The sequence below is a fragment of the Rhinoraja longicauda genome, chromosome 5 (genome assembly GCF_053455715.1).
Source record: "Rhinoraja longicauda isolate Sanriku21f chromosome 5, sRhiLon1.1, whole genome shotgun sequence".
NCBI classification, from domain to species: domain Eukaryota; kingdom Metazoa; phylum Chordata; class Chondrichthyes; order Rajiformes; family Arhynchobatidae; genus Rhinoraja; species Rhinoraja longicauda.
The window spans coordinates 16773206-16798233 of NC_135957.1; the positions used below are offsets into that span (position 1 = coordinate 16773206).

Below are 25028 nucleotides of genomic sequence, written 5' to 3' on the forward strand. Positions count from 1 at the left end.
TGGGATGGATTCAGTCACGCCCTGGGGATTAAACCAGACTGAAGAAGGGTCTTGACCCGAAACGTCACCCATTCCTTCTCTCCAGAGATGCTGCCTGTCCCGCTGAGTTACTCCAGCAGTTTATGTCTACCTTCGATTTAAACCAACATCTGCAGTTCTTTCCTACACACCCTGTTACTTTTACATCTTTCCATAATCTGTCTACATAGCTGCTCTTCAATCCCCTGTTGGCTATTGGGAGACATATAGTATACACCCAACAAAGTGATTACACTGTTCTTGTTTTTATGCTCTCCCCATATTGCCTCAGTGGATGAACCCTCCAATACATCCTCTCCGAGTACAGATGCGACATTCTCCCCGATTATCCACAAGACTCCCTGGTGTCTTGCCGTTGGCCACAGAAACAACTGTCTGTACCTCTGACTATAGAGCCCCTATCACAAATGCTCACCTAGACTTAACCCTACCCTGTTGCTCAACAGAGCCAGACGTGGTGCTAATATTCAGCCTGCTGCTATTATTATCCCCTGAGATGCCATTATCCCAACAGCATCCAAAACAGTTGATTCGTTTGAGAGGGAGATAACCAGGGGAGACGCCTGCATTCCTGCCTGTCTCTCCTGGCAGTTACATATCTATCTGGCTGAGCCTGCAGTGCAACCACCCCCTGAAAATGTCTGTACCCCAGTATTTCGAACTGCTGCTCCAACCGATCCATGTGGTCTGAGAGGAGTTGCAGCTGGACCCAATACTATAGACACCTGACTACTCCCTGATTTCCCACATCTGACAGGAGGAACATACCACTCTGCTGACCTTATAACTGCCCCCTTAATGCACACTAAAAATAAATCAAGTGGACTGAAGATTCGACAAACAAGTCTTCATCGATGGAACGGTGGTAGAGAGAGTCAAAAACTTCAAATTCCTGTTCGTGCAGTGACCACCATTATTCATGGCAAGCAACAGCAATACAAAAAGGAGCCCAGCAATACTGCATTTGCACTAACATATTTTGTGATTACTTTTCAAAGTGGCATCAGCTGGTAGGTTTCAACATCCCTTTAATGCTGGAAAATCACCACAGATGAAAGAATTAAACCATACATTCAAAGTTGTGGTCATAAATCAAAGAAGCAAAAATACTTAGAGCTGAAGAGTTGCCATGGGTTTTTTTTTGCATGTGATTTGCATAGACATTGAACTCTGCGAAATATACAGCCTTTCACACAGTCTTTTGTGTGCATTTCTTGTTGCCCCATTATAGGAAGGATGTGCAAGCTTTGGAGAGAGCGCTGAGGAGATTTACAAGAATGCTGCCTAGATTAGAGGGGATTGGACAAACTTGGATTATTTTTCTCCAGAGTGGAAGGCTGATGGGTGACCTGACAGAAGTATAGAAGATTATGAGAGGCATAAATAGGGTAGAGAGTCAGAACTTTTTTCCCAGGCTGGAATGTCAAAAAACTAGAGGATATAGCTTAAAGATTAGAGAGAGAAAATGCAGGGCATGGGTTTTTTTTTACACACAGAGTGGTGGGTACCTGGAACACACTACCGGGGTGGTAGTGCAAACAATACAATAGTGGTATTTCAGAGTCTTTTAGATAAATGCATGAAAATATAGACAGTGGAGGGATTAGTTTACACAGGCAGAGGAGATTAGTTTAATTTGGCATAATGTTTGGCACAGGCATTCTGGGCCAAAGTGCATGTTCCCCCGCTGTACTGTCTTATGTTCCCCAATTAGAACAAATTACCAAAACAAATGGTGGCAGCAGATCATTATTCATTGTGCAGACAACATTACCAGCTCCAGCAAAATCCTTTGTCTTTGCTGTTTTGCAATTCTTAATGAATACATTTTGTTTCATCCTGTTAGAAAATATATGGGTGACTTTTTCAAATCCATTCTAAATTTTCACATATTTGGAATTCAGGTTTGAAAATCTCAGATTGTCCATTCATTAATTTTAAAAGTTGAAATAACTATTGGAAGAACTGATTGTTTTTTATATACTTTGACAAGAGTGCTAGGTGTTAAGCAGATGGACATCAACAACTGGCAGCTGGCATTCTCTATCAGAATGTGCCAAATGACACTATTTTAATCGTCATTTATTTGCAGTGATAATCCTTTTGCATTTCACAGCCTCCACACCCACTAAACTATACTCTGAGTGTCTATAAAGCCAGTTAAAAAGATCCACGGGTGCTCACAAATTCCATATATTGCACATATTACAAACTCTAACTGTAGGTGAAGTGTTCAAATCATGAAATGCAAGAGGACTAATGGTTCAGTAGTATTGGGAATGAAAAGGTGCAATAAGAATCACAATAGCATCCAGGATAAAGTAGCTAGGATCGAGTCCCGATCTACCTCATTGTGGACCTTGCATTTTTAAAGTGCTGCAATATCTCTTCAACTGCAACGTTCTAATGTTATAACATTATATTCTGCACTTTGGTATTTTTTTCCACAAAATAGCTATTGTGCTTGTTTGTTTGTACAGTAAATTTTGACTGGATAACACGCAAAGCTTTTCACTGTAACACTGTTACACGTGACAACAATACACCAATACCAATACAGCCAACTGAACACTATTCTCAGACTAAAGCTTGACTGATGATTCATACAGCTTCTATTATTTTAATTTCTGTGATCTGGTTTCCAATGATTACATAGGATTCCTCCTGATTTATTTCACAGATGTTGCATTTGGCATACTGACTCTTCTAAAGTTGATGTGTCTGAATGCCTAGATCCTTCTGCTCCTCTACTTTGACCACAGTTTTGCCTTTGAATGTGTATTTCTATGCCAGGTAACCAGTGTGCTGCACAGCATACAACCTGGACACACAATATGATCATGGCTGATCATCCAAAATCAGAACCCCGTTCCTGCCTTTTCCCTGTTCCCTTGATTCCATTAGCCCCAAGAGCCAAGTCTAACTCTCTCTTGAAAACATCCAGTGAATTGGCCTCCACCGCCTTCTGTGGCAGAAAATTTCACAGATTCACAACTGTCTAGCTGGAAATTGACCAGTACTTCAATTAGAAACAGTAAATCACTTTTAATTTCTACTCTGTTCCTTTGCGGATGAAATATTCTATTTTATGGATTATGAATGGTTCAACACTAATAACATTTTGTGTCATGAGCAATGTTTAATGAATCTATAAAAGAGCTGTCCTTGGATAAATCTATCTTAAATTGGGAGATATCAATTTCATTTGGTGAATTCTATATACAATTACTTCTCATATTTTCAATTTTTTATGATTTTGTAGGAAACCATTCAGCCCCCTGAGTCTATAACAGCTTACAGAGCGTTCCCATCAGTCCTACTTCCCACTCAATTTACTGTAATCAATTCTCTCTAATTATTTATCCCGATTCTCCTATCACCACCTACACTGTGGTCAATTTACAGTTCACAATTATGATCCTGGAGGATACAAGAAACATAGAAAATAGGTGCAGGAGTAGGCCATTCGGCCCTTCGAGCCTGCACCGCCATTCAATATGATCATGGCTGAAGAGCAACTGAGAGAAACCCATGTGGTCAGAGGGAGAACATGCAAACCCTGCACCAACAGCGCAGAAGTCAAAATTAGGTCTAGCTTGCTGGAGCTGTATGGCAGCAGCACTAATTGTTGTGCCAATTAGTGTATATTGGTTCTTTAGTGCGAAACGTGGGATTGGAGCCATTGAAGAAGTAATGTTAGAACTGATGTAACAGATCAACAAATACTTGTGGATGTGATGGGGGGGGGGGGCAATCTCAAGATGTGGGGTAAGATCACAAGGCCTAAAGTGAGAAGAAATGTCTTCACGTGGACAGTGTTAAACGTATAATTTCCTTTATCCCAGATGGTTTTGGAAGTTAAGTTGCTAAATATATTTAAAAGGAGGGAAATAGATACAAAAGATAGGTACAAAAGGGATTTATGGACATAGGGAGTGAGCAAGGATATGATATTGAAATGGACGGTCAGCCATAATTATATTGAATTGCAGAGCAGCTCAGAGTTGAATTACCTGATGCTGCTTCTATTTTCGGTGTTCCCATATTGTAAAATATATTAACACAAATGTAAACAAATATATTCCCTTTATTGATGTCCATGACAATATATTTGCCATCATTTGTGCCAAATTTTGAGAAATCTAGAATATCCTTATTTTCTGGACAAGACAAAACATTTTATAAATGATGAACAACTTTGAAAAGAGACAATTTTTGCACAGCAATGAGATAAATGATCGATTAAACAGTTTCTTTAGTGATGCTGGTTGACAGATAAGAATAATTGAGATATTTGGGAGAACATCACTGCACCTTTTTAATGCCATACAACCGTCTACATCAAGAAGGTGCGAGGCATCTTTGACAGTGTTGCACCAATTAAGTACTACAAAGGTGATCAACCAAGTGAATTGTGAACAGCACAGCGCTTTGGAGCAAAATCTTCAGCTATCTAGGTACCACCCTCTGGAATTCCCTCACTAAATCTTTTAGTCTACTTCTGCCTCCTTCTACTGCATTTAAGGCCCTCCTTAAAAAGCAAATACTGAACCTAAGCTTTCAGTCAACGTTCCCAATATCTCAATTTTTGTGTTTGTGCCCATTTCCATCTGCTTAGACTTCTGTGAGATGCTTTGGGTGCTGGCTTACGCTAAAAATGCAACGTAAATGCAAACTATTGCTATCCCAACCTATTCTGTGTAACTATACACCTCAGCAGATGTTAATATCTTTATGTTTTTATCACGTACTATAATCCATATTTTACAGCGTGAATTACTAGCAATAAAAATAACACTTAAGTTAGAATAATTTATTTCTATCAGAGTTAGTCCTTGGCCAAAAATGTAAGTGAGCCAATTTCCAGCTGTTGAGCACGACATTTTGGAAGACTTGACATAATGTTCCTGTCACACATAATTCACCATCACTTTGGCATAAATGAACTTCATGTGTAATACTGCCTAATTTCAAAGGGGGGGAAAAAAAATAACATGGGAACCATATCAGTTCTATCTGTTCCCAAAATCATTGTAAGTCATAACATACAGTAAGAATAGGTATATTATGAGTGTTATTTTCTCCTTTCCTGTACTGCAACTGCTGGGACACTTTGGGGTACATGTGCACAACGCTGCATAAAAATGTTCAATCTCTCCACCCTCCCTGCTTCTCTTCCCCACGAGCCGAAATCCATGCCTCAGTCTTTGTATTATAAAATAAAGGGCATTGCTTTTTTTAGTTTACACTAGACCAAGGGGACCCGTTGGGCCCAAACCTCTCCTACATTGGTGCAGCACCCTGTCCTCCCCCCCCCTCCCCTCTCCTCTCTACTCAACACCCCCCTCCCCTCCCCTCTTGCATTATCACTAAAGTGATGATGGTGAGTAAGGTGGGCCTAAAATTATCACGCTATCGTGTACCGTTTTGACTGAAGTTCGATCACATACAAACAAACAAACGAGAGTTTTAGTATATAGATTAACAAAATCTGTCATAATCTCGTACACCTCGATAAAATCTCCCTCAATCTCCTCACTGCAAGGAGAACAAAGCCACCTTTTCCAGCCTAAACCTGTCGGTTAAAATCCCTCATCCCTGGACATTCCAGTTAATCTCCTCCGCACCGTCTCGAGGACTTCCACGTCTTGAGACCCGAGCGAATGCAGTAGTTCAGATTCGGCATCTTTACATAAATAACCTTGTGCTTTTATAAAACTACTGGACCAAGTGGATCCATTGGGCCCAAACCTCTCCTGCATTGGTGCAGCACCCTCTCCCCCCTTCCCCTCTCCCCCCCTCCCCCTCCCTCTCTCCACCCCTCCTCCCCTTCTCCCTCCCCCCTTCCATGCCCCCCCCACCCCATCCCCCTCAACCCCTCTTACCCTCCCTCCTCCTCCCTCCCTAGGGGATGGATTTAAACTTTACAATATGAATAACTTAAAAAATATAACACCGATTTCAATGAAACCTTTCTCATTAGCACCAAAGGGACGACAGTGAGTAAGTTGGGCCATAAATTGTCGCGCTATCGTGTACCGTTTTGGCTGTAGTTCAGGAACAAACAAACAAACGAGAGTTTTAGTATATAGATATCTCTATGTGTGAAGACCAAAATCCCACATGCTTTTCTAACCACACTCTCAATGTATCCTGACACCTTCAAAAGCCTCTGCACAAGAATCCCTGGTCCGCACTCGCTTCAGATCTGTGACATTAAATCTCTTTGCCTCTCCATAAACGATCTACCAAAATGTATCCTCTCATGGTTCTTGCTATTAAGCTCCATCAACCACCTATTAACCCATTCTACTGATCCATTGATGGTCTGTGGTTATTGACTGTTATTACTCTTGCTCTTTGGCAGTTTCAAGTCAAGTAGTGTTGGAGATATTTGAAATTTTATTTTGTTTTATGAAATCCAGATTACTTCTAAATATCCAAGAAACAGTATCTACCCTCAAGAACCCCACTGTGCACCATTCTCCAGCCTGAGATACATTTTCAAGAGTCAAGAGTGTTTATTTGTCATATGCACCAGACATGAACCGGAAGAATAAATTCCTACTTGCTGCAGATTTACCACATCATGTTGCATTCTGTCTTTAAGCCAATTTTTTTGTCCAAGCTGACAATGATCCTTTTATTCCACGAGCCTTAATTAAGTTAACCAGCCTCCTACATAGTAATTTGTCAAATGCTTTTTCAAATAAAATCCATATAAACAATATCCACTGTTTTGCCTTCATTCAAGTCAGTGAAACACAATCTGTCTTTCTGCAAATCTATGCCAACTCCCCTGAATTAATTCAAACTTCTCCAGGAGTTTATCTTTTTTAAACTGATGTTAAATTGACCAACCTCTGGCTACTGGGAATGCCCCTATACACTTTCTTGAACAAGGATGCGTGTTTTTTTACATATGTTATTTTCCATTCCTCCGAAACTTCCCTTGATTCGGAAGATTATGGTGAAACGATATTGGCAAGCCTATAATTGAGAAATTAAGCTGACACTACATGTGGAATTTTGTGAATATTTTTGGGCATCTCACCTTAAGAAAGTTATACTAACCTTGAGAGACTGCTGCAAGTATTCACGAGAATAAGTTATATATCGGGAGGTTAGTGGTTTTAGAGAGATTTGGGCTAAGTTAGCGCCAGTATGGATATGCAGATGACTTGGCCCTACTGCTCTCGGACAAGAGTTGGTCAAATGTTGACGATGTGCTCTCGGCAGAAATGGAACTTGTCGCAGGCTACCTTAAGACCTGTAGACTAAAACTGAGTGTGACAAAAGCCACTACAACGGCCTTTTACCTGAACACCAAGGAAGCTCAATGCCAGCTAACTGTCACCCTCAATGGGTCACCCCTACCCTACAACCCATTTGCTACATACCTCGGGGTAAAACTAGATCGGCAGCTGACCTGCAAGCAAGACCTTAAAGCTCTCCATGCTAAAGTCTCGGCATGGAACAAACTCCTGCGTTGCTTGGCTGGACCGTCATGGGGCGCCAGGACATCTACTCTTCGAACCAGTGCTCTTGCACTCGTGTGCAATGCCGCTGAGTATGCCGCCCCAGCATGGTGCCGCAGCGCTCATACTAGGAAGCTAGACCCCACCCTCAACGATACCATGTGTCTGAAGAAGGGTCTCGACCCGAAACGTCACCCAGTCCTTCTCTCCCGAGATGCTGCCTGACCTGCTGAGTTACTCCAGCATTTTGTGAATAAATCGATTTGTACCAGCATCTGCAGTTATTTTCTTATACCATGTGTATCATCACTAGCTGCCTACACCCTACTCTGACGGATCTCCTGCCAGTGCTTGCAGGTATCGCACCTGCCAGGCTTTGCAGAGAGATGCCCCACTCATAGGCTGGTGTGCAAGGCTCCATCGGACACCAAACATCCTTTGCACCACCTCGCCCAGGATTCACAGCAACTGGGACCTCATCGCCTATCATCTCGTCGCCCTTTCTCCTGTTATGCAGCGACCCTCTGTGGCTCCGGTTTCAACATACTAGGAGCATGGAGAACCAGCTGGGAACAGACATCGCGACCTCCTCAATTCACTGTCGCACCGAACACCACAGCCCCACCCGGCTCGAGCATGCCCCGCAAAGAGTGGGTTGCCCTGAACCGGCTCTCCACAGGGGTCGGCCGGTTCAATGCCAACATGCATCGTTGGGGGTTACATTCATCAGCAGTCTGCGTGTGTGGAGCAGACCAGCAAACAGTGCAGCACTTCATTTTCGACTGCAATGTCCTCCGTCCCCCTGGTGGAGGGGTAGACCTCACGGCCCTCGACAACAGCACATTGCACTGGCTACAGCGCCTGGAGGGTGTTACATAATTTCTGCTGCCTCAAACGCAAGAAGAAGGGCTAAGTTGAAAATAAATTAAATTACACTGATGTGAAATGAAGTTAGTTCTGCTGACTGGAGTATCTAAAAACAGAAAAACAATCTCAAAATTAGACCCTGGGCTTTTAGAATTAATACAGTAATCTAACAGCAAAATAATGCAGAGATTGGAACAATGAAATAAAAACAGAAAATCCTGGCAATACTCAGGCAGCAACTGTGGGGAGAGTTCAAGTTGGTGACTTTTTTAAATCAGAACCCACTTTTGCTTTTTAGAGTAAAAGTTAGCATCACTTCTACATGCTGAATATGGGAGAAATTCAGAACTCCCAAATGGCAATTGATACACGATCGCTTGTTAATTTAAACTCAGAATTTTTTATTAATCAAATAGATTGAAGAATATTTGGAAAAGCAGATGTCCACAAAATAAGGTCACACAACAGTCATGAACAAATTGAGTGAATGAACTGCAATGAGTTTCTAAACAGCCTTCTCTCTTGACCCATATTAACTGCTCTTTGAGTCTGGTTCTTTTGCAAGAATCCATTCTGCTGCTCTGTGAGGATTTCCAGTCTAGTTCTTGATTAAAGAATCAATTTGCAGCTTGTTTGTCCTGTCCTCTCAATATTTCAAACATATGGTGATCCTGTCTCAGTTTCCTTTCTGTAATATTTTAAAATATATCTGTATTTCCTTTGCTTTAAAAAATCAAGTGCAAAATTATCCTTTTAACACATCACAAATGTATCTCTCTATTTGAAAGTAGCACATCCAACTATGGTAAGGACTGGAGGCCAAAAACTGGTTATAGTGTTCCAGGTATTGCATCAGAATGATCCATAACATACAATAACGTTAGATTGGCCAAATTCCTTTACAAATGCATCCATTCACTTAACCACATGTATTACCAGCTCCACAGTTAAGGATAATTTCAATAAATGGCCAAAAATGACCATCTCTTCCTTTTCTTTTCCATTGAACTAATCAACATTCTTTTAACCTACATCTGTTTTCTGCTTCCCGTTACAAAATGTCAAAGCTGAGTGTTAACCATGTTAGCACTCACATATCATTCCTTATCCTGCTCACTGCAATGTATATATTCCTTTATTCGTCCCACACCGGGGAAATGTCCCAAATCCTCTTCAAGGGGATTGACACTCATGAATAGGACATTGTGTTTCCCTAGGAGAATGCCTTTAGTATTGAAAATATTACCATTGACAAGACAGTCAGTAGCTAACAGACAAACTTTAAAGCCATTATCAAAAGAGCCAGATGTGATTTGATAAAAATATTTTTAAATGCAATGGTTGTCATCCGAATTGCATTGGCCATGTTTGGTGGAAGAAGATTCCCTGTTAACTTTCGAAAGGTAATGTTGAAGAGTAGGAAATGCAGGGCCAGAAGGAAGGAAATGGGTAGTGGAAATAATTGAAAAGAAAAATATTAAGTGTGGTATAAGTAACAGATCAGAAAATAACTATGGTACAGAGATACAGAAAACTGAAGTCCCATACCACCCTAGTGCTGAATTGGAGGGAACGGTCTCCGCAACTACCTGGTTAACTTGTCCCTTCCCACCCAAACCACCCCCTCCCCAGGTATTTTTCCCCTGCAACAAATGCAACACCTGTCCCTATACCTCCTCCCTCAGACGTTCACTTGCACCTCCTCCAACCTCATCTACTGTATCCTCTGTTCCAGGTGTGAACTCCTATACTCCCGACCAAGCACAGGCTCGGTGACCATTTCGCTGAACACCTCCGCTCAGTCCGCTTAAACCTACCTGATCTTCCGGTTGCTAAACACTCTAACTCCCCCTCCCACTGCGACCTTTCTGACCTGGGACTAATCCGTTGTTAGTGTGAGGCCCAGTGCAAATTGGAGGAATAGCACCTCATATTTTCTTGGGCAGCTTACACCCCAGCAGCATGGATATTGACTTCTCTAACTTCAAGTAACCCATGCTTTCCCTCTCTCTGCATCCCTCCGCCTTCCCAGTTCTCCAACCAGTCTGACTGTCCCTGGTTACATTTTATCTGTTTGCTTTGTTGTCAACTTCTCCAAGCTAACAATGATACAATACATGATACAATGATACAATATATTTTTCTTGATCCACATCTCTTTTGATGTCTAATTTTCACAGCTTACCCTTCCTTATCTGTGTCTCCCTCTCCCCTGACTCTCAGTCTGAAGAAGGGTCTTGACCCAAAACGTCACCCATTCCTTCTATCCAGTGGTGCTGCCTATCCCGCTGACTCCTGCATTTTGTGTCTATGTTCAGTGTAAACCAGCATTTGCAGTTCCTTCCTACACAACCAACAATTCTGTACGTTTTTGGAGTGTGGGAGGAAACTGGACCACACGGGGAAATCCTACGCGGTCACAGGGAGAATGTACAAACTCTGTACAGACAGCACCCATAGTCAGTATCGAACCCAATGGTGTTGTAAGGCAGCAACTCTACCGCTGCTTTTGTGAAACAGACAAGAGCAAAGTTTCTCCCCATTGCTTCTAAATCCATCCCCTCTTAATTTGAATGCTAAAATAGCTTGAATGTTTCCCTTAACACCATCCATGTGCTAACTGCAGTATAATCCAACAGGATAGATGCTGACAACCCAAGCATGTTAATAGCTGTGTATTAGCACTTAATCCCAGATACCCAGTCCAGATTGTTGTCAGATCCCAAAATAAATCCAAGCATGTTTCCAGTCTCAGGTCTGTTAATATCTAAAGTAACATGGCATGTTTCCAATGTCTATCTGAGCCAGACTGTAATACAAATGCATGGCCATCCCCGTTCTAAACAAATGGTTGGAAAATAGGATGTTGCTCGTAAATCCAATCAGGAATACAGGAGAAATTTCTTCATACAGAGGGTGGTTAAAGTGTGAAACTTACTATCAGATGAGGTAATGTACTTGAAGGGAAGATGGACAAAGTAGAAACAGCAGCAAGAGCTGCTGAATTATGCCATTGTTTAATGATGCAACTTGATCTGTTTAGTTGTTGTAGGTGGGAACAGGCAAGGACCTATTGAATCAAATGGTCTCTTTCTATCATATCTACTGTTGAAGACTATGATAGCATCTTCCTCAATGGTCAGCTGCACACTAAAAGAAATCATAAAGGAAAGTAGACCTCTTATTCTCACCTGGAATATTCCTACAGCTGCAATCGTCCCGAATTGAGATAATCGGGTTTAATGGATAGTTAACTGAAGAAATAGAAAATAAAATATTCTGATATTGTTTCTTCAGGGTTTTTGAAACACTAAAACAATTATAGACTCTATTTTGTTATTGTCTTGATACTCCCATGGACACTATTATGATGAATGTGTCTCTTATTTCCTCTCCTCTGGCTCTCAAACTGCTGACTCAATTGAAAACAGGACTTGTTTCGTCCAAGCCTTTCATCCAATTGTCCTTTCTATATATCTCACAAAAAGATAATCCACTCACTGGTTTATTAAAGCTACTATTGTAATTAACCTTCACCGTGCTAATTTAATGATCATGGCTTTGTATCATTTTATTTTTAATATTATTATAAATGTATGTATATTGCTCCACTTAATGCAAAATTACAATAAAACTTGAAATTATAATAATTTAAGCACTATGCATTATGACCACTAATTGCATTTAGAAGATGCAGTATTTTGTTTTAATCATGTGAACCACTGCATACTGAAATTGTAATTTCAGAACCACTCAGATTAAATTTCTGGTACCTTTCTTGATCCAATGCTGAGTTACTATAAATATATGTAAGGAGCTGTCATCACCAGGAGTGTTAAATTTCTGTTTTGGAATTGCTTCACAAGTCTGTGACATTCTCACTAGTATAGTTAATATTATGTGGCACAAACGGGCAAGAGTTGCTTGGTTTTGTACGTAGATAATTATGTGATCACTCTGGCTGGGGAGCTGTGGTCACAGAAAGAAAACGTAGAAACGGTGGTGCCCTTTGATGTTCTGCATCATTATTAATTTGTGGCCATCTGTTATTAATGCAAGATAATAAAGTTTATTTTTAAAATTTACTTGCTAGAATTATTGAGCTGAAGGAATAGCCATGTTGCAGAGAAAGTAGAATAAATCTCACACTCCATTCTATCGGACATGGATCAGTCCTTCACTGTTACTCATCAAACACGGGCCAAGGAGTTGGTAGGCTCAAGGATTTGTTTCTGTGCTGCCTGTCTTTATGATTCTGTCAAACAATGCTGATTAATTTTGAAGTGATGGTGCAGGTTAACCGAGTCATTACCAAAGCTTATCAGAACCTGATCATTATTAATAGAGGAATAATTACCCAAAACCTTTATAAAACACCTGTTTAGCCTAAGATATATAAGAAAATAGTTGGAGCACCGTGTCTAATTCTGGTCACTACACTTTAGAAAGGATGTCAGAAAATGCAGAAGAGATTTATTTGAATGCTTCCAAGGATGAAGGATTTCAATTGCATGAATAGAGTTTAGAATCTGAAATTGTTCTCATCATAGCTTAGGAGATTGGCCAAAAATGCAGAGGTGACCCGAGAAAAAAATGTTTTTACAGAATGCGTGGGTCGAATTGAAATGCACTATTGGATACGGTAATGGAAATAAATTTTGAAGGGAACAGCATAAGTATGCTGTGGGAGAAAAAATTGCAAGGGCATTGGGAAAAGAGATACTGAGTGGGATGATGTGAATCATTATTTTGAAAAAAGCTGACATAGACTCCATACTGAATAATGAGATGACAGAAAAGGTGAGGGCATCAAAGTAAATTTATCCTCAGATTTCTGTGATAGAAATTCTTCCTCATTAAAAATGCAATAACAACGGTTGAACTGCATCAAGAATTTGGTTCCATTAACTCTCTTTCATTATGCCATCCCCACTCCCATTACCAATGTTGATGTTAAATTGGTTGCCATGTAACACGTGAGATGCCACTGGGGAGGTAGCGGTGTGGGAACCTGTCAAACCTTTTCAGATCACCCATCGTAACTTTGATGAAGAATCTAAGGAATCGCCACAGAAACACGTGAGGTGAGAGAGTCCGGCCAAGAATGGAGTGTCGTAGTTATTCCACGTGCATGGTTAGGATGAGCGGATGCAGCTTCCAACACATTATCTCACCAGCTACAAAAGGAGGATCTGACACTGCTCCAAACACCACATCCCATTGCTCACACACCCAACAATCACCTGCTCCATTAGTCCATGCTCTCATAGCTTCATATTCTGTCAGCTATTCATCCATGGTTCATACATCATACAAACACATTGCACAATATATTCTTTCCCTCTTGCACAATAATGTGATACATCGTGAGCACCAGGAACTGTTGGAGAAGCAAGTGTCGCTGCATCACCTTGGCCTCTTGAAGCAGAGAGTGCCTATTAAATTTGGAGCAGTCATTCTGCAGCCTGTTTCCTATGGTAGGGCTGAAACCATCAAAGATGCTAACATCCTCATATTTATTCTCCATAAATGCTACATACACACAACTTTACAGGCACAACAGTGAACTCTGAAATGCACTGTGACCATCAGGGACTTTTTTCCCTCAATATTCACACACCATGCCACCAAATGCCACTGTTTTGTGGCAGGCCACTGTGCCATTTATATTTGCCTCTCTTCAACAAAATAAATAGTGGCAAACAGAAATGAACATAAAGCCCTTAAATTCAGGAGCAACAGTGATTGCAGAAGCCTTGAACTCAGGTGAACCTCTGGTAGCTCCTGACATAATACTCCTAGAATACATCACCCAACGGAAACAAGTTGAAAAGCATTGCACACATCTTGATTCAAAGACCCATTATAATCCATCAACCACAAATATTCAAATGTTTGCTGAAGCCGTTAAATGCCTGATTCTGTATGTGGATTTTACACATGTGTCCGCTATATCATTGTCTCCAAGGTAAAGGTGTAGTGTTAAGCCAATGATGTCATAGACTATCCTCTCTGCATATTTCCAGTGGACACATTAACACTCAAGTCAGCACTCACATAGACAAACATTGGTCAGCCTGTAAACACACCCAGGCAAGTTGTTTCAGACTTTTGACATAATAAAAGGGTTATCAAGTCGTTTTCAGTTTGCTCTTTTCATGATGTGTGCCTTTTTGAGCCATAGCATGCAGCTCCATATTATAATTATTCCAATGAATAAACTTCGCAGAAATGAAAAGCTCTCAAACTGGCAACAAATCATCATATGAGCACAAATTGAGTGACAATGATTTTTAGTATGTTTGCAGACCACTTCAGCTGGCTGAGCAATTCATTACAAATTTGTTCTCTAAATGCCAAGAATGTTAATCAAAACAAATAACTGCAGCAATACTTTGTATGATTAACACTGCAGGAACTCAATCAGAAAAGACAAGGAACATTCATTCAAACATTGCTCAGTAAAGCTTCATTAACATCATCAGTGACAGGCAGCAAGAACTTGCAATGTCATTCCTGGAACCCATTTGGGCAATTTGAGGACAGACCTGATATGGTAGATAAGGACGTGTCTGTGAATGTTATTTTCATGGACTCCACTAGGCATTATCAAGGTTTCGCATAAAAGACTGATATCACGAGTGAAAGTGAATGAAATTTGTGGGAGCCCATTGGCTTAAACAGGGGCAAAAAAAGACACAAAGTGCTGAAGTAACTCAGCAGGTCGGGCAGCATCCCTGGAAAACATGGATAGGTGACATTTCCAGTTGGAACTCTTCTTCAGATTGATTGTGGGGGGGGAGAGAAGAAAGTTAGAATAGTAAAACTGTTTAAATAGGGAATTTGACAGGAGATAATGATTGTGAGCAGGGATAATGGGTGTGCAACTCCATGTGCCCTAGGGTTTACCAGCTATTTTTAAAACTGACATGAGTAAAGCAATTGGTCACCTCTAAGTCTAACCCGCTGATACTCCTAAATTAAATACAACAATAAACAGTGTAAAATGATGTACAAAGATGCAACAAAATTAATTAGATGGAGCGACCTGTAGCAGTTGGAGCTCAGTCTGGGAAATGGTGAGACCATCGAAGAATGAAAAAAATAGTGAAACAGGATGGTGGATGGGAGAAAAAGAGAGAACTGGCAAAAAAATACCATGGATCAGATGGGCTTTCCCAAATTGCTCAACATCATTTCATGGCTGACTCCACTATCAAATGAATTAGTCTGTCTTCATTTAAAATAATAGTGTAATGCATAAAAAAGAAAATGCTCATTTTTTTCCTATTGATTTATGACTTAATTTAATTTATTAAGTGAAAAAATAATATTTTCCAGGAATTATGCATGGTAAAATTATATAAAACAAGGAATATGTCAGTTATATCAATTGATTCATTGCCTGCTATTTATTCATTCATAAGATATGAATATTGTTGGCAATGGTGGCATTTATTAACCATTCATAATTGTCCATGAACTAAGAAAGTGGCGAAGAGGCATTCGCACTGCTAGGTCCAGTCACTTATTGGTTAGACCAGGAAAGAGCAGCAAAACTCAGTTCATGAAGGACTTTAGTGAACCAGGTGGCTTTTAACGATAGCCTTAGAGTTCATTGTTACCATTACAAAAACTAGCTTTAACTTCTGACTTGTTTTATTACTTGACCTTAATCCAGGTGGGATTAATGTTTTGGCTCAGGGAGGACTCTGGCTTCTAATCCAGTAATTGACCACTACAGTAGCAGACTGTGTAAACCTCAGACCAGATCATGCAACTTCAAAAGCTTTCTCATTTTTAACTGCTGGTTGAAACTATTAAAAATTTGCTTACCACTTGGCCTTCTAATCCTGGTAGTCCTGGAAGCCCCTGCGGTCCTGCAGAACCCTACAAGACAAAGAGTATGTGTCAAACTCCTGATGAGTTGATGTCAAGATAGCATTCCCTGTACCCCAGGGGTGGGCCTATTGTCTCCAGAAACGAAATATTAATCGCCAGTACATGCCACGAGTAACTCAATATCATACTACCGAGTATAAAAGTTATAGAAGTTAAAAAAACATTTATTTTACTGGTAGGTTGTTAAAAAATGGGAGGCACATGTGGTGTAACCCACAGGATTACTTTCATCATAAATTGGTGACACTGTCTTGAGGGGAGTTACGATAAAATAGAGAGGCTGGATGGTGCATTAATCAATTCTGCAATGTAAACAAAGACCCACAGAATTTTATGTATACTTGCCATTTCTCCATGCATTCCTGGAAGGCCATTGGCCCCATGCGTCCCCTGTAAAAATATTGATGTGAATAAAGATTTGTATTTCAGAGTTTAAAGGGTTAAATTATGGCATTACCAAAGCTTTTAGTCCCTTGATAATTAAATATTACATGCCAATCAATATGTGAAAGATGATTAAGCCATTCAATAGTGAGCGATTATTTTGTGGTGGGCAAAATAATGTTGTTATTTTGTGTTGTTATTTGTTGAAGCAAGTTTTTTGTTGCTTCAGTGCAAAGCTTCAAAGTTAGATGTGATGACTGAATATAGGAACAAGCCTGAGAGGATGAATGGCCTACCCTTTTTCTTAAAAATCTAAGAGCACTGTCCAACTAATACTGTCCGACTTGTTGAGTGTTTACATTATTTTCTGATTTAGTTTTAGTTTTAGAGATAGAGTATGCAAACATGCTCTTCAGCCCACCAAGTCCGCGCCGACAAATGATCACCCCATACACTAGCTCTATCCTACACTCCAGGGACAATTTTCAGAAGTTAATTAACCTTCAAAACCTGTACGTCTTTGGGAAGTGGGTAGAAACCAGAGAAGCCGGAGAAAACCCATGTGGGGAATATGCAAACTCCGTAAAGACAGTACTCGTAGTCAGGATCGAATTTGGGTCTCTGGCTCTGTAAGACAGCAACTCTACCATTGTGCCACTTTGCCGTCTCTTTTACATTTCTTCATATGTTCTTTCCCAAGAATACAAACTTACAATTACTACCACTTTATAATGATTTTCACATCAGATATAAAATATACCATCACTCAACCCCTTTCTACCTACTAAACTGGCCAGATACTCCTCATTGTTTGTTTAAAGTTCTATAAATCTTGTTTGCCTAAAAAAGAGTAAAACCATATTCAAGACCTCAGAATGCTGCAGTTATTGGAGGCAAAAGGCTAACTCCAATTGGTTTCAGTTTCCCCAGGTGAAGTAAGAGGGAAAATGCAACCAGCATTCTACCACTGATCTTTGTTTGGAGTTCTATGATGAATGTACTTGTCATGATCAGCTATGGTGGAAAGCGACAATAAGAATTGGCTGACAAATAAAACTGCAAATACTGGAATCTAAAAAAACCCAAAAGGTCAAGCTCAAGAATGTGTCATATGCATCGGATATGAACATGAACAAAGAAATTCTTACTTACTGCAGCTCTACAGGCATATTGGACATGACAACTCCAATAAATATACCATAAATCATCAGTTACTCCCAAGTAAGGAAAGACATTGTGGCCTTCCATCACAGTGAGGAGAGGACTGGAGGAGACTCACTGTGATGGATGTTTCTTTGATGGATGTTTCTTTTTTGTGTGTTTTTGGGGTTGGGTAATTTGAATGCCTATTTAATGCTTTTATTGTTGGACTGTGTTTTTGGGGGTTTTGGGGTTGTGTAATTTGAATGCCTATTTAATGCTTTTATTGTTGGACTGTGGTTTGGGGGTTTTTGGGGTTGTGTAATTTGAATGCCTATTTAATGCTTTTATTGTTGGACTGTGTTTTTTTTTTTTTTGGGGGTTGTGTAATTTTAATGCTTATTTAATGTTTTTATTGTTGGACTGTGGGTGACTGAATTTCGTCCAATATTGGATGACAAATAAAGCTATCTTGAATCTTGAATCTTGAATCTTGAAGTAAACCATACCACAATAGTCCAAAAACTGAAGTAGGGACAGCAATCATAACTGTGCAAAGTTCGCAGTAGTTCATACTAGCAGGGGATCAAGCACACAGCCCTGAGGTTCCCCTGTGCTGATGGTCAGTGAGGAGAAGGTGTTGTTGCCAATCCATACTGATTGAGGTCTGCCGATGAGATGGTTGAGGGTCCATGTGTGGAGGGAGAAGCAGAAACTCAGTTCTTTGAATTTGATGAGTTTGGAAGAGATGATAGTTTAATTTTGAAGATACATCTGAAAACAGTCCCTCTGGCCCACTGAGTCTATACCAACGATCAATCACCCGTTCACATTAGTTCTATCTTATCTCACTTTCTCATCTACTCCCTACACATTACAGAGGTCAATTAACCTACAAATCCACATGTTTTGAGATGTGGAGGAAACTGGAGCACCGGAGAATATGCAAACTCCACACAGCACGCAGGTTGGGATTGAATCCGAGTCTCTGGCACTGTGAGACAGCAGCACCATCAGCCTCGCCACAGTGCTGCCCTTAGTATTGAATGTTGAACTGCAGTCGATGAATAACAGCCTGACATAAACGTTCCTGTTGTCCAAGCAGTTCAACGCAGGGCGAAGAGACAGTGAGATTCCATCTGCTGTTGATCTTTTGTGGTGGTAATCGAATTGAAGCAGCTCTAGGTCATTACCAAGATCGGAGTTGATTTGCATCATGATCAACCTCTTGAAGCACCTCTCGCAATGGGTGTCAGTGCCATTGGTTGGTAGTCGTTAAAGCATGTCATTTTGCTCTTCTGAGCAACGCTTTTATAGGTGTCCTTATAAAGCATGTGTTCTGACCATAGTTGTTCTGAGAACCTGGCTAGGTACATCATCACGGCTGGATGATTACCAAGGGTTCACCCTCATGAAGGTTCTTCTGACGTTAGCCTCGGAGATTGAAATCACAGGGTCATCGGAGATTGTGAGGGTCCATGAAGGTACATCCTTGTTCTCTGCTTCGAAGCTAGCAGTGAGAGTATTGAACTTGTCTGGGAGCGAGTTTATTCCAGAAGGGTATTTGTGGTGGCTTTCTGGAGATCTGACCTTCTATGGTTTTTTGAATGGCTTCTCCTTCCACAGATGGTGCATTTCTACCTTGTATGAATAGGAATTGGCTGACTCTTTTATAGCAATGGAAGGTAAAATCAGAAGGATGTATAATAGACGTCAATTAGCCACAATTAAAAATGGAAAATTATCTGCGAGGTCCTCATGAGATGAGACATGTTGCCGTATGGGAGCCAGATAAGAACTGCACTGGTCTTAGTGCAATGCTTTACACAGCCTCAATGAATCCTAAAATATTTGAGCACTCATTGAATTCTATTGTAAAGAAGAGAAAGTTCGTTGATGAACTAAAATTATTAAAAAATATAATAGGCTTTGGTGAAGTAGACAGAGAGAAGATATTTACTTTTGTCGGCATGTGTAAAATGAGGGAACAGAAATAGAATTCAGTCTCTAATAAAATATAACCCAGTCTCTAATAAAATATAATCCAGTCTCCAATAAAATAAATTCAGGAGATACCTCTTTGCCCAGGGAATGGTGAAAATGTGGACTTCACTATGACAAATAGTTACTGATGCAAATATCACAAATACATTAAATGGCAAGCAAAGTATGCAAATTGGGATCCAGGGCATGCAAAGAGGATGAGATGAAGAAGTGTAGGAAGTGGTGCATGTGAAACACAAACACCAGTCTGGAGCTGTTGGTACAAACATATGTGCTGTAAAATAAAATTTATATTTATCGGACAGGAAGGACGAAAAAAGGAAGTAAACCATGCCAAGAATAAAAAGAGGTGATTATTTGATCAATGTAAATGTATTAGTTACATCCTCACTGTATGGTGATATATCAAGTGTTGTGGATCAGTGTAAAGGCGTCAGCTTCTAGAAATACATAAGGGAGTGAAGGGTTAGTTGATCCTGGATCTGTGCCAATGAATTTGCATCGTATCTTGGCTGCCAATAGCTATAATAAATTTTTACAACCAGTTCAGATTTTTGTTGGCAGTTACGGCTCATTGCATTGAAGTCACATCATGAATACACACATTATTTACAACATTTTGGCACTGTCTCAGTGACAGGAATCAAAAAATTATTTTGTAATTTTGACTTCTGACCTGGTCATTTCTTACCTTCAGTCTATCTGTCAGTCTAACGCTGTACCCTCTCTCAGAATAATTCTATGCGATTCAAGTATCTGCAGTTCCTGGTGTCTACAATCTCTCAGAATATCTCTGATCTGCTCTCCATAGGTTCAGCTATTATTTCTGCATTAAAATGCTTTTTATTTTTCAACATTCTCATACATTTTCCCTGCACTCTTCCAGCTTAATGGTATTTTCCTAGAGGAAGATAGCCAAAAGTGAACTCAATATGTGTTGCCTCACTTATACATCTTGTACAACTGCAACATAACATACTAATTTCTCTACTCAATGCCCTGACTGAAGATAGCCAGCATGCCAAATCATTCTTTACCACACTGTAAATTTGTTATACCACTTTCAGGGAATTATTTACTTGTTCTCCTCTTTCTCTCTGTTGTACAACACTCCCCAGGGCTCTTCTGTTCGCTGTGAAGATCCTACCCTGGTTTGACTTCTTCTTCTTGCGTTTGAGGCAGCAGAAGTTATGAAGCTTTCAAAATGCAACAACTTGCACTTACCTGAATTGAACAATCCTCGGCCTGCTTGCTCAGCTGATAAGGATCTTGCTGTAATTCTTGATAACCTGCTTCACTATTTACAGACGATACCACCTATTTTCATGTCATCTACAAACTTATACTTTGTACAAGCCTTATACTTTGTCATCAACATTGTTGATGTTGATAAACAACAATGGGGGCAGTACCAACCCCTGAGGCACATCACAAGTCATAGGCTTCCAGTCCGAAAAACAACCTTCTGATCATTAAGCAAATTGCATATCCAATTAGCAAGCAAAGTCCCCCTGAATCCCATGCATCTAACTTTACAGTGTAGCCTATCATGCAAAACCTTATCAAAGGCCTTGCTGGGCCATATAGAGTACATCTACCTCTCTACCAGCATCAACCTACCGAGTTACTTCTTTAAAAAGCTCAATCAAATTCATGCAACATGATTTTTCATGCACAAAGCCATGATGACACTTCGCAATTAACCCCAGACTTTCCAGATGCACGTATATATTATCCTTCAGAATTCCCTCCAGTAACTTACCTAGCACAGATGCTGGATTTACTGGTCTATAGTTCCCAGGTTTCTCTTTACAGCAATTTTTAAATAAAGAGGTGTCTTCCGACACTTCACGCTTGGCTAACGATGATTCATGTATTTCTAAGCTAGAGCTCCTGCAATTTCTTCTCTAGCTTTCCTCAACGTTCTTAGATATACATGATCAGATCCTAGAGATTAATGTACCCTCATATTTTAAGACATCAGCACCTTTTCCACAGTAATGTGGACTATCCACAAGATGTTCCCATTAACTTTCCCTATCCTTCATGTCTTTTTTCTTTGTAAAAGAAAAATATTGAGAACGCCATGCATCTCCTGCGGCTCCACACCTGGATGTCCATTTTGTTCTTTGAGGGGCCCTATTCTCTCCCGAGTTATTCTTTTATCCTAAATATACATAAAACCTTTCTGGATTCTCCATAATCTTCTCTGCCAAAGCCATCTCAAGTCCAGTCTGTTAAAAGGTCCCGACCTGAAACCATCTGTGAATTTTCTCCACAGAGTTCCTCCATAACTTTGCTTTTGCTCATGCCTTCTTTTTGCTCTCCTTATTCTCTTCTTAAGTATACTCCTGCATCCCTTATACACCTTCACTTGATCCCATTTGCCTGTAATTGATCAGAGCTTCGATATCACCCATCTTCCAGGATTCCCCATTCCTGCCAGCCTTGCCCTTCACTCTAACAGGGACATCATACCTTGAACACTCGCTATCCCACTTTTAAATGCCTCCCGCTTGCCAAACGTCTCTTTGCCTGTGAACAACCAACACCAATCAACCTTTGCAAGTTTCTGTCTAATACCATCAAAATTTACCTTGCCCAATCAAGACCTTTAACTTGAAGACCAGTTCTGTCCTTTTCCATGTCTTTTAAAAAAATGAATAGAACTATGGTCACTGGTTCTAAAGTACTCCCCCACTGACACCTCAGTCACTTGCCCTGCCCTCTTTCCGAAGTATAGGCCAAACCGTGCTCTTTCTCCCTATTGGCATGCTAGATGGTAGTGGTCAATTTTCTCAGTAGATAATTGATCAGGTATTCACGGTCAGGAAGCAGTATTGAAGGAATCATATTAGTGTACCACGAAGCATTGATCAAAAAGCAGAGACCACTGCCTTGCCTCTTGCCTGAGGATTCTGTACAGTTCATACCATAAATGGAGATACGGAGATACTCTTAGGTTTGCAGCAGGGCCAGGAGAGTCTGTAGTGAGCCATGCTTCAGTAAAACAAAGAACAATCCCTGATCTTCCTTTGAAAAAACAGCCTTGCTCTGAGCTCTTCAAGTTTGTTCTCAAGTGATTAAATGTTTGGTAGAGGTATGCTGGAGAGGGTGGGCCAAGAACCCCTCGATGCCCTGCTCCCATGGATTGTTAATGCTCACATATGTGTCGGTAGTGCTGGGTATAATGAAGAATGGTTGTTCCAGGAGCTGTTTTATTTAGAGATGGTTATTGGGAGACTTTCAGCACTAGATCTAATGATTTTCTTGGCTTGCCTCAATACAATTTGTTGGGATGTGGCCATCGAGTACAGCCTCCCAATGTAAGGAACAACCTTTCACCAAGTGATTGTTACACATGAAAATACATCGAGTGGCTAATCAATTCCCTTCAATCTCTTGGTGCGACAAGCAATGGTAATGCTGTACCTACAAAGCACAGTCCATGGAATAATCATGAACATTGATTGAGAAGCAAGTAGGCATTTTGAAATTTATTCACTGCACATGAAATTCAAACCATTAAAGGCTGCAGAAAATATTCCACAATTTTTGAAACGGATTGTAACCAAGCTGAGTGTCAAAATACTTACCGGATCACCCTTTGCTCCCTTAAGCTGCAAAAACAAAAACAAAACAAATAAATTGATCACATGTGAGACAGGTATATGCCTATATATCCATGTAACACAGATAATACAGAAAACAGGCTAGAGATGTGCACTTGGCATGAAAACAGAAAATATTCAGCAGGTCTGGCAATATTTGGGGAAAGAGGAACAAATGTTGCCTGACCTGCTGAATGTTTCCACCATTTTCTGTTTTTAATTCAGACTTCCCGAATCTGCAGTTTAAAAAAATTGATTTTCATTAGCACTTGGTACTTTTGTACAATTGTATTTGTTTGAAGAATATAGGAAACAGAAGCTGGAGAAGATTATTTGGCCCCTTGTAATTGCTTAATTACTCAGGACACCCATAGCAGATCTCCCACATCGTCCATTTTCTTGCCTGGTTCATATATCTCTTAATTCCAATCATATTGATTCAATTTAATCTTGAATATTCAAGACAATTGGGGATTCATGATCCTCTGGAGTAGAGAAATACGGGTTCCCCAAACCTCAAAGAACGTCTTCCTCATCTCAGCTCTGATTGAGAGACCACTTGTCCTCTTACAATGTCCCTTAGTTGAAGATCCTCAGATTGAGAGAACATTCTCTCAACATCTACCCAGTCAAATCTCTCCTTACAGGATAACCTTTCCTTCCAGAAGTGATTCAGTGATTCAGCAATTACAGGGAGGCAAAGGGACAGATTGCTGGGAATCTAATTAAAATGTTCAATATTTTTCTGGTCAGCCAAGATGTATCAGATAACTGGAGCACAGCCAATGTGATACATTTATTCAACAAAGGTAGCAGGGCAATTGCAGGCCAGTAAATCTAATATTTTTGGTAGCACAATTAAAAGAAAATATTCTGGATCTGCACTTGTTAAGGCAATGTTTGATCAGGAATTGTCAATGTGGACATTAAAGGGAGGTCCCGTGTGACTAATTAGACTGAGTTTTCTCGATGGTGGATCAATGAAGGTAAAGGGGTTAATGCAGTTTACATGGATTTCATTAAATCCTTTGACGAGATTGTGTATAGGAGTCTCATCCTAACAAGTAGAGTCCATGGGTTACATGGCACACTTGGCAAATTGGTTCCAAAATTGGCTTGGTGTTAGGAGATGCATGGTGAGGAAATTGCAGAGGCCCTTGCAAAGATATTTGCATAATCTTTAGCCACAGGTAAAGTTGCCGAACACTCTGCACCATTATTTAAGAAGCGCAGCAAGGACAAGTCAAGGAACTACAGGCCAGTGAGCCTGACATGAGTGGTGAGAAAGTTGTTGGAAGAGATTCTTAGAGATGGAACGTGTCGATAAGCACAGACTGATTGGGGATAGTGAACATGGCTTTGGGTATGGGAAATTGAATCTCACAATTCTGATAGAGTGTTTTGAAGAGGCTTGATGAGGGCAGGACAGTGAATGTTGTTTATATGTTCTTCAGCAAAGCCTTTGACAAGGTCCCATATGGTAAGTTAGTCTTGGTTGCTAAGGTAGGAGTTGATATGTCCCTTAACCATTCTCTCAAAGCATTTCATCATCAAGGACATTAGTGCCACCAGTCAATCATCATTAAGACATGTCACATTACTT

The 25028-nt window shown here is 40.3% G+C and overlaps 1 protein-coding gene across 1 annotated transcript in view; it reads right to left on the reverse strand.

The window, feature by feature from the left end:
- Nucleotides 1–25028, reverse strand: part of LOC144593884 (uncharacterized) — a 222433-nt gene that overhangs the window by 105370 nt on the left and 92035 nt on the right. The window contains exons 12-14 of the mRNA XM_078400009.1: nt 23411–23434; nt 16632–16676; nt 16221–16274 (exon numbers count right to left, since the gene is read on the reverse strand). Of these exons, the coding sequence (XP_078256135.1) occupies nt 16221–16274; nt 16632–16676; nt 23411–23434 (123 nt within the window). The remainder of the gene's footprint in view (nt 1–16220; nt 16275–16631; nt 16677–23410; nt 23435–25028) is intronic.